Source organism: Sinocyclocheilus rhinocerous, unplaced genomic scaffold, assembly GCF_001515625.1.
Source record: "Sinocyclocheilus rhinocerous isolate Xijiao unplaced genomic scaffold, SAMN03320098_v1.1 scaffold2117, whole genome shotgun sequence".
Classification (NCBI taxonomy): domain Eukaryota; kingdom Metazoa; phylum Chordata; class Actinopteri; order Cypriniformes; family Cyprinidae; genus Sinocyclocheilus; species Sinocyclocheilus rhinocerous.
The window spans coordinates 956,860-966,831 of NW_015626361.1; the positions used below are offsets into that span (position 1 = coordinate 956,860).

General features: G+C 36.9%; 2 protein-coding genes across 2 annotated transcripts in view; both read right to left on the reverse strand.

Moving 5' to 3' along the window:
- Nucleotides 1-629: 629 nt before the first annotated feature.
- On the reverse strand, nt 630-6,175 carry LOC107711955 (acetylserotonin O-methyltransferase-like). The gene is made up of 8 exons (XM_016517059.1): nt 5,872-6,175; nt 4,687-4,849; nt 3,318-3,492; nt 2,989-3,118; nt 2,697-2,769; nt 2,197-2,404; nt 1,115-1,237; nt 630-1,008 (listed from the first exon to the last, which is right to left on the reverse strand). The coding sequence occupies exons 2-8, from the start codon at nt 4,804-4,806 to the stop codon at nt 797-799; spliced, it is 1,041 nt and encodes a 346-aa protein (XP_016372545.1). The 5' UTR covers nt 4,807-4,849; nt 5,872-6,175; the 3' UTR covers nt 630-796.
- Nucleotides 6,176-7,213: 1,038 nt separating this feature from the next.
- Nucleotides 7,214-9,972, reverse strand: part of LOC107711856 (membrane-associated progesterone receptor component 2-like) — an 8,614-nt gene continuing 5,855 nt past the window's right edge. Inside the window, exon 3 of the mRNA XM_016516918.1 lies at nt 7,214-9,193. Within this exon, the coding sequence (XP_016372404.1) occupies nt 9,096-9,193 (98 nt within the window). The 3' untranslated portion in view covers nt 7,214-9,095. The remainder of the gene's footprint in view (nt 9,194-9,972) is intronic.

Sequence of the window (9,972 nt, forward strand, 5' to 3'; positions counted from 1 at the left end):
ACACACACACACACACACACACACACACACACACACACACACAACGTATGCGCGCCGCTGCTGTTCCTCGTCCACCTGCAGGGGGAGCTAGTGCGCGTGCGCGCTCACGCACGAACAGAGGATTATCATTATGACTTCCATGATATCCACATCTGTTTTGGAGACGATGACAGGGATTTGTTTTGTAAAGCTCCGGTTAAAACCTACTCATTGTTTAATATGAATCACTAGGAAACCTCTGTAAATAAAGATTTAATATTATGTCATCACAACTACTAATCAGAAGTAGGTTCAAATATGTAATGCATTTTAAATATCAATCTAGTCTAAATAATGTCAGTTACGAAATTACGAATCCATCAAGTTGTTTACTTGTTTGTAAGCAGGTGCGATGCATCATGAACATCTTGCACTTTTGATGAAAGTTACAAATACAAAAGATGGAAATCACATTGAGATCGCTTCACAACAAAATACCGTATTGTCCCGAATATAAGACGATGTTTTTTCTTGGAAATACATCTGAAAAAACGCAGTCGTCTTATATTCAGGGTCTAGACTTTGACATGTCAATAATACACCCACAACAATAGGTGGCGACAAATACGCATAAAACGAGTGTGCACTCTGTGTTGGAGAAAAAAAACTGCTTTATTACTTTACAAAACGAGGCCAAGGTGGAACAACAGATGTCTGACATGTGCATAAATATGATTACTGATGTGTCTGCACTCTGCAGATAAGGCAGAAGGGTTCTGATTACTGACAATGCTTACATTAATACACTTGTGCATATTCATTTGAGTGCCAAAATAGCATCGTATGATTTTCCGGTCCGACAGACCTGCACATCTCTGAATCCTGCTTCGGTGAGCAGATGTGTATAATGAGAGGGTGGATGCTCTTTCCCTTCTGTCTGCACCAGCATGTTCAGAGAAAACATCTGAACCATAGTTGGACCACGGCTGTTCTCAAACAACAGTGCCTCTGCGATCAGAACGCCTCCACCTAGATAGAGATGACAAAGATAAAAGGGCAAGTCAGATGCTTTGAAAACTATCATTTTAGGGCCACTTATTAATATTATTGACCAGGTGATGACATCTTTTCTCACCTGGATGACATGCTGTATGAATATTTTTCAGTAGTTTGAGATTTTTTTCCTCCTTCCAGTCATGAATGATCCGGGCCAGAATGTATAAATCTGCAGGAGGGATTTCTCCTTCAAAAAAGTCCCCTACAAATACAAAACGACATATACCTAATTGCTTTAAAGATCAGAAATGCCATTATGAATTTTCAATTTTGTTTTTATCCTATTTAATTTAGCTTTCATATCATCATGCACATCATTGTTAGTTTTATACTGCCGTTGAAAAGTTTGGGGTTGGTAAGATTTTCTAATGTTATTGAAAGAAGACGCCTATGCTCACCAAGGTTGCATTTATTTGATCAAAAAGTAAAACAGTGATATTGTGAAATATTACAATTTCAAATAAAATGTCCATTTTAATATATTTAAAAATGTAATTTATTCCTGTGATGGCAAAGCTGAATTTTCAGCAGCCATTACTCCAGTCTTTAGTGTCACATGACATGAGCCTGTGTGAGTTCAGATAAATATAAATAAGTTGTAAATAAGTATAAATGTTATAAATAAAAATCTATTGCAATGTATAAGTCTAATAATGCATCCTTGCTGAATAAAATTCTCTTTTGAAAAAACAAACAAACAAAACTTTTGAACGGTAGTTTATTTATTTATTTTTTCCAGTGTTTTCCAGTTTCTGTTTATTTAATTTTCTTAGTTAATGTGCTACTGTAACTGGTATAATTAAAAAATGCCTAACAGCACTGAATTTATCAGCAGTGTTATTGCCATCAAGTGTTTAATGTGTTCATGCTTAATACAGATGGTTTTATGATATATTATTTATAAGAAACTAAAACATTAATTTGAGGCCATTTTTGAGTATTTTAGTTTGACTTTTTCCCAGTTATTTTAGTTTTTATTTATATTTTAGTTAAGAAAAAAGTTTCTCTTTCAGTTTTCATTAACTATAATAACACAAAAAAATGTAAATATTCTGTGGTCAGGGCAGCCATTAGACTGCTTGTTGTTTTCGACAAGTTCAGAAGGAAAGAGAATCGGTCAAATGCAAACCATTAACAATGTTACGCTGCGTCATTACGCACCCTCTTGAAAACAGATGGTGTCGTCTTGCTGGGCGAAATGCTGCTGAGCAGTCTGGACCACAGCTGGGAGATCCAGCACCGTGACAGTGGAGGAAGGATACTCTTTAGCCAACTCTCGCGCTAATGCACCAGAGCAGCCTGCAACGCATCTCAAAATAACATAACTTGCAAATCTACTACTTCTTGCACATTTTATAAAAACATTTTTCTACAATTATGAGCTTAAAGATTCCAAAACACACATACAATAACACAAGTCATTCTTTCACAATCACATACACACTAGCACACACACACCACCCCTCCAGACGTGGGAAGTGCCGGTCATGAAGCCTCAAATTTGAATTGGTTTAAAATCCATGACCTAGAATTACACAGCACCAAAAGCTAAGCGCTTAAGACTGCAACACTGGAGTCAAAGAAAGGACTTTTAATCTAGTGACGTCTAGGGACAACAAAAACATTCACCCAAACAGTACTGCTATTATAACTGATCACACAAACCTGTATATGGCAGAGAAGATCTCTTCAGATGGGAGGCCAAAAGTTTTCTCATTCTGGTTCTTTCCTTCCCTGAAAGGTTTTCAGATATATTGATTATACTGTTTTTTTTTACCCAATAAATACATATTATTTCTAAACTGTTTAGTTTTAAGAAGGTCAGGCTTTTCTTTTTCATTGATCACAAATCCTGATGTGTCTGAAAATCACTACAATGAAACATTTATCACAGAAGAAGGATTTTAAAGTGTTTCTCAGACGTTAACGGATGATGAAAACAGTGATGCCTACCTAACAGCGTCTACCAGATTGTTCCAGAGTGGATAGATGGTCTGAGAGTTATAAATGATCAGATCATGTAGAGATTTTGGGCTAGTCTTGGCCAGGTATAGATTAGCAACATCTGTACTGCTGTAAAAAGCTACGATAGAAAACAAGAGCAAAAGTTTGGAGACTTGGTGAATATTTTAATAATAACCTAGACACAATAGATAGATGATTTTATGAACAGATTTTGACATTTATCGCCTTTACATTACAGAGCAATCAAGGTCACTTCCAGATATTTGTGGAATATAATATATATATTTATAGGAATATAAAATAGTTTAGCAGCTCACCTGTACCCTGTACCACTTCCACATCCACAATCTCAATGGCAACCAGAACATCCAGTAAACGCTCTATACCATCTTCACTGGTGCCAAGCTTCTGTGCCACTTCAACTGCACTCAAGGGCTTTTGGGATTGGAGGAGAAGGTCAAACACCCCTAATTCGCAAGCTGAAAATATTGCCTGGAGGAGAGCAGGGATTCAGGATATTTAAATAAAAATGTCAGTGAGAACATCTTATGTTATTTATGTGTTTGTCATGTCTTTTAAAGAATCAAATGCATCTTAAGCTGCAAAAACATTTAATGCATTTTCTAATTGAACGTATATGTTTGCATTTCAACCTGAAGTCATTTTCACAAAAATAATGCAGTTCTCTCTCTTGTTAGGATATTTTAATTAGACAACAAGGCAACATTTTGATTACTGATATACTATGACTAAATAAGACTTTTGCGGTGTGATTTTTTGGACTAATACTGCAGCCACTATATTTCCCCAGGAAAAACCCAAAGTTGAAGTAACATTGTGATATATTATTACAGTTCAAAAAAAAGTTTCCTGTTTTTAGATATTATTAAATGTAATTTATTTCTGTGAGCCGAATTTTCAGCAGCCATTACTCCAGTCTTCAGTCTCACACGATTCTTTAGAAATCATTCTAATATGCTGATTCGGTGCTCCATAAACATTTCCCATTATCAATTTTTAAAATACTGCTTAATATTTTTGTTGAAACAGTGATACATTTTTTAGGATTCTTTGACAAATAGAAAGTTCAAAAGAACAGTATTTATTTTAAATAGAAATCTTTTGTAAAATTATACATTTCTTTACTGTCACGTTTGAAAAATTTTATACATCCTTGCTGAATAGAAGTATTTTTATTTCTTTAAAAGAAATCTGGAAAACAAGACAAATATTTAGATGTTTTTGTAAAAGAATTCTAGTGAATTCTACAGTTCATGCAGCATCCTTTCTGGGTCTTGTGGGATAACAAAGTCTTGAGTCATCTCAGTGTTTGACTCAGTGGCGTTTAATAAGTTATCGGCCTGTCCTGCTGGAGGTCAAATCAGCCCTGGTGGCCACAGAGGTAAATACGACACAAACGGGGACATGCCACAAATAATAGATGCTCTCACATAAAACATTTACTTATAATCCAACAATAAATGTCATGTGTGGTAAACACATTGTTAAAATGGTCTGCTAAACATACCTGAGGTGATTCCACATCACATAGGAAGTAGCACAGAAGTACTGATTTATATCAATTGACTGACTGATATTCATGCACTCATTTTGATAACAACTCAATTATAGAGACTATAAGGAATTCAGTATGAGTCTAACAGAGATATAGAATAAAACACAAACCTCGGAGATCCTAAATCCATTGAAATATTCCAAGAGCTTAAAAGGATAGTCCAGTTCACGCTGGGATAAATGCTCAGCCATGGTGAGAAACGTCCCTCCTGTTAAAGTCAAGCTCACCATCAGCCCCAACTTACAATATAATGGAACTCAACTGTCAGACCCTCTTGACAAGTGAATGTGAAAGATCAAAATAGTCAGTAGAAGTTATTGTTAGAAGATCCGAAAATCCTTGATTTTACACTTTAACCACTTACCATGTGCAGTACCTTTTCTAAGAAAAACAAAATCATAAAAGACAAGTACAGAAAATGCTATAAAACATCTTATGTTCCGTTAACGCTTTAAAAAATATGGACTGAGAATACACCAGAACTGAAGGCATCATCAAATTATTGTCTAGAGACTAACCCAAAAAATAAAATTTTAAACATTTATGCATTTAATATTTATATTACCAATCTGTATGCATATTCCCTCTCAAATGAGTTCATCTGAACCTGTGGTTCACACACTTTCACACAGTCGGCCGGTGTTACGAGATTTTTGGTTTCCGAGATTTTCGGTTTCAGTGGGCGGAGCATACATGAATATTCATGAGTTTCCCGTACATGCGCGTGGAATCAAGTGGAACTGAGAATTCCAGTTCACGCTCCTTGTATCTCAGCACGTTTAATGGAATATATATATTTTTTAAAAGGTAAATATATTTACAGTGTTGCACAAACTACATTTGTTTATCATTTCGTAACAGTTAATAATGTTTTATTTGTTTACAGTGCACGTTTTGTGCAGTCGTCCCTGACTGAGTGATTGCAGGCATTCTTTGTGTAATGTTAGGATAAAGCACAGCAAACTTCAGCTAGTTGTAGCCTATACATTGATTTCAGAAACAGAAAATCTCGGAAACCGAAAATCTCGTAACACCGGTCACAGTGAAACAATGTATTGTGTAACCAACCACAAAATCATTCATGCAATCTCCCCACGAGAACATGCACTACAGATATACACGATGATAATGCATTGACCACAGTGTTGTCAAAATAATACGAGTGGATCGCAGATTTTTATATTTTGTATAAAGCTGCACGATATCGACATAGCCATGCAGAATCTAAAACCTGCTTCCACAACTCTATGCTTAAGCACTGTAGTGTTTATACAGTTCAAGAAAACCAAACTTACCCAACAACAACAAAAACCCGCCTGTCTTAAATGCAGTTCTGTTCTAGACAATTCTACTGCAAATTCGACTCATCTCATGCAAAAGAAGCAGCGTTCGCGAAATGAAATTCGAAAGAATCACACTATGCCCATGTTCTGCATAGCAATGTCCGATTTCTGAACCTAGTGTTCTTTTAAGTCGAATCCTTTCGGTTAATTTGAAAAACCAGTTCACAGTTTGAACGATTCATTCACGACTGAATCGGTCCAAGAGGCTCCGACTGACCCATTTGACTGAAAACCAAAATACACATAAGATACATAAGTGCCTGCCTACATATGGCTTTACTGGAACGCTTTAGAGCAGGTACTTTGACACGCTGGAATGAATCGCTGGAATTTTGAACCGAACTGTAGGCAAGAACCGATTCGCGGAAATGACTCGGACATCCCATCACCGGTACATACCTCAGAGGACCATTAGGGATTCAGTGACATCTGGCGGTTAATGGCGAGCTATTTCAATCTCTATGCTGTTAAGTGTTTTGTAATTTTTGTTTAATAAACAAAATAAATAAATAAATAAAGTCCTTAATGAAATCATCTTCCAGGAAGTGATTATTTATAGTGGGAAGACAACACTACTAACATAGCATTAGCAATGGGTATCAAAAGTCTGATGTAGCCTAGCCCTTTATAAAAAAATAAATATTTAAAACCAACAGGCATATTCATTTTTTTAAGATACAAAGTTCATAACTGGGATGGCTAAATTACATAGTCTGAGCTGTGAAACTGTAAACTTTAAACTAAATCAGTTTCATTGCTGATTGTGTAAATGGGGTGTGAGGCGCACATTATTGATAAATTACCTCGAGTAAATTGTTTTCAGCTCTAATAAGATTGTGTGACATTTCACACTGCTATATCATGCTTAAAATTATAAGTCTGCAAGTCAATAAAAATTATCTGGGCAAACTATTGCTATTACGCTATGCTACATTTATGCATATGCACTCTCAGTATTTATAACTGGAACATGACATACCTCAACCATCCACAAATTTCCTCCCTTATTCCTTCACCACATCATTCACACAGCTAAATGCTGTATGGAAGAACAAACTTTTAACTAGTCCAAAACTCCCAATAAAAACAGTGGTAGAATGACACGATCCATAGAGGCAAATTTCGTAAACAAATTAGCCTAGTGGTTTCTCGACACATCTTACATTTCAGAAGTTACAGTCCCCGCTTCAACTTTTATAGTTTTTTTTTTTTTTTTTAATAATACCCTTTGTGAGAGACAATGCCTATTTTTGCACTTAAGATGACACAACAGAGGGGAAGAAGATAACAGTAGTTATTAACCAAATGTATTTATTTCTGCAACAACACGTTCACGTCCTCCCCCCCCACCCAGCACACACACACATCCTTGCAAACTCCATTTAAATACATGACGTGAGAGCCAGCATTACCTCACTGTTTGCTGCACATGCTTTAATAAAATGATACACATATTTACAGAATCCACAATTTTGGAATTTTGCCTCATCCCCCCTGCCCTCAGCAAAGACAAAATATTCTTCCAAACTCATAGTTCCCCTCTCCAGAAGAAGAACAAAATATAACACTTAAGGGTGGATTTGAAAATTACCCACAATTAAAAATAAATTCAGCAGAGAAGAAAAAAAAAAAAAAGAGGGGAAAAAGAGATGGAAACAGAGAAAGAGCAATGGATCTTTTGGCCAGCACAACACAGCAGTGCATGGAGTTTAATAACAGCGCAGATATGGCAGTAACACTGAAATAGCTCATAAAGTCTATATACAAGGTCACGATAATGGTGGTCGAGCCTCTTGTGTGGAATCCGCTCACAGACGCGAGCACACCTCGTCATACGAACTGTGAGGAAATGGAGGGGAAAGATGCCTTGGCTTTGAAAAACCTCCTAAGAGTATATATTGTGGAAAGGGCAGAGCAGAACATGTTTTATCTTTGTTTTCTCCCTCTAGTTTTCATACCTGTATCTTTCTACATCTCTTGACTATTCTGAAGTAGAATTAAACTGAAATAAGGCACAATAACTATGCTGACTGTTTCATTAACAGGGGAAAGGAGAGTTCTGTTGACGATGAGCAGACAAGCTGATCCAATTAAACTACCGAACTGATCTTCCCTTTGCATCCCAACCAGCTGTTCAGATTTACACAGTTCAAATAAAACAACAGTTTTATGGCGAGAATGCTAACGTATACCCTCTCCCCCACAAACATTTCCCATCCCGAATGATTTACAATCACATTGTGACAAAAATCGCTACACACTAGTGGTGCACACAATACAAAAATTGCTAAGAGCACCCACTCACCCCAGACCCTCCCAACCTTTGGACTGATTGGCTGATGGCAGACAATCTGGCTTTTGGATTGGTTACCATATCCATTCGACATACTTTGATTTAAAATGACAACGTTCTCAGTCGACGAATAAGCATGAGATTTAAATGCTTGAGAAGTATATGAGATCTGTGTTGTGGTACAATAATCACACGCACAAGAAAAAAAAAAATCACTTAAATGGGTGGGGGGGTGGGAGGTGAAAAGAGACCCCAGTTGCGTTTTTTAACCTGTTGTGTACTGAACTCCAGGCATCTGCCCCGTTCTATGTGTGTGACCTTTGAGGTCATGAACGGTGAAGTCCCCAAAGAAAATTAAGTGAGTAAAAATGTGTGTATTCAGTGTTTTGTCCTTCCTCCTTTTTATTTTTCTCTTCACACTGTCAGTCCAAGTCTGAACACGCAAATGTGCAGGATGCTATAAAAGCCTCAGGTGCGTTTCACTTTCCAGTGGACTGTAGGGTTTAGGGTTTAGACTGTATGACTGATGATTTAGGGTGCAGGACTGGTGGTTTATGGTATAAAGTAGTGTTTGATGGTATTTATGGTACATAGGACAGGAAGATTGAGGGGGCAAGGAGCTGGATTAAGGGAGAAGGTATCAAGAACAGACAAGAAGAGTACAGGAAACTCTGACAGGCTATTGGTCTGTTTTGGTAGAAGAACAGTCAGAACAGCAGGGGGCTTTTAGACAGACGCGTTTATCTCTGTGGTGGAGCAGTAGTGGGGACACGGTACAACCAAGGTAAAGGGCAGATCTGAGGGGGTTTTCTTGCTGGGGTTAACTATTCTGGATGGTGGCCTTCTCAGTCCTGGCCTTCAGCTGCTGTGATGTATCAGCAGATCATTCATGTTTTTGATGATCCTTCATGTCCTCTTCATCTGTGTACTCAGACGGCTCATCTCCCGGCTTCAACAAACGGCCAACGTAGTCATATTTCTCTGAGAGAGAGGAACAATTGGAAAAAGAATTAATAAAACAATTTAAAAATTAAATTGAATTTATGTTATTTCTTGGTCATGCATATTGTGTGTATATTTATCTTGTGCACAAACTTTTGGAAGGACTCTTATTTGGACATTGAACTTTGGTAGTAACAACCAGGGAGAAGTTAGCATGGACCTATTAGCCTCTTTTGGCTGTAAAACATCATCTGGCTGCAAAGACCATCTTTCTCCATCAGTGTTATTTTTAACTAAAACAAAACTAAAACTGTTAAAAAGCATTTTTTTGTTATTTGAAATGAAGCTTAAAGCTGCAGTCCGTAAGTTTTGCCTCTTTGTCGCCATCTCTGTTTGAAAACCTGGAATTGCAGCTGGGTGCGTAATTATCTAGCTTGTGAGTCGGCACGGCTCCAGCGCGGATGAATCTAATGTTCTGAAGAGTATGTGTGGCAGATATTTACTGTACTTCGCAATCACAGATTCTAGACTACATCTTGGAATATATGACCCAAATAAGCATTTTCACCGGATATTGTCATCTGAACAAGTCAGTAATAAGTCTGCCACCTTTTTTTGACCAACTGAGGAAAAAAGCATTACAATAAATCGTGATACCAATGGTGATTTAATCTAAAGATCGGTTAGCTCATATCACATCAAACCGTTCAAATTATTATTATTGTTATAATAATATATATATTATTCTCAAATGATTAATGTTAACAACATCAGCATTGGTGACTATGAGTAGTGTGTATTAGCGTGTAGATTTCAAT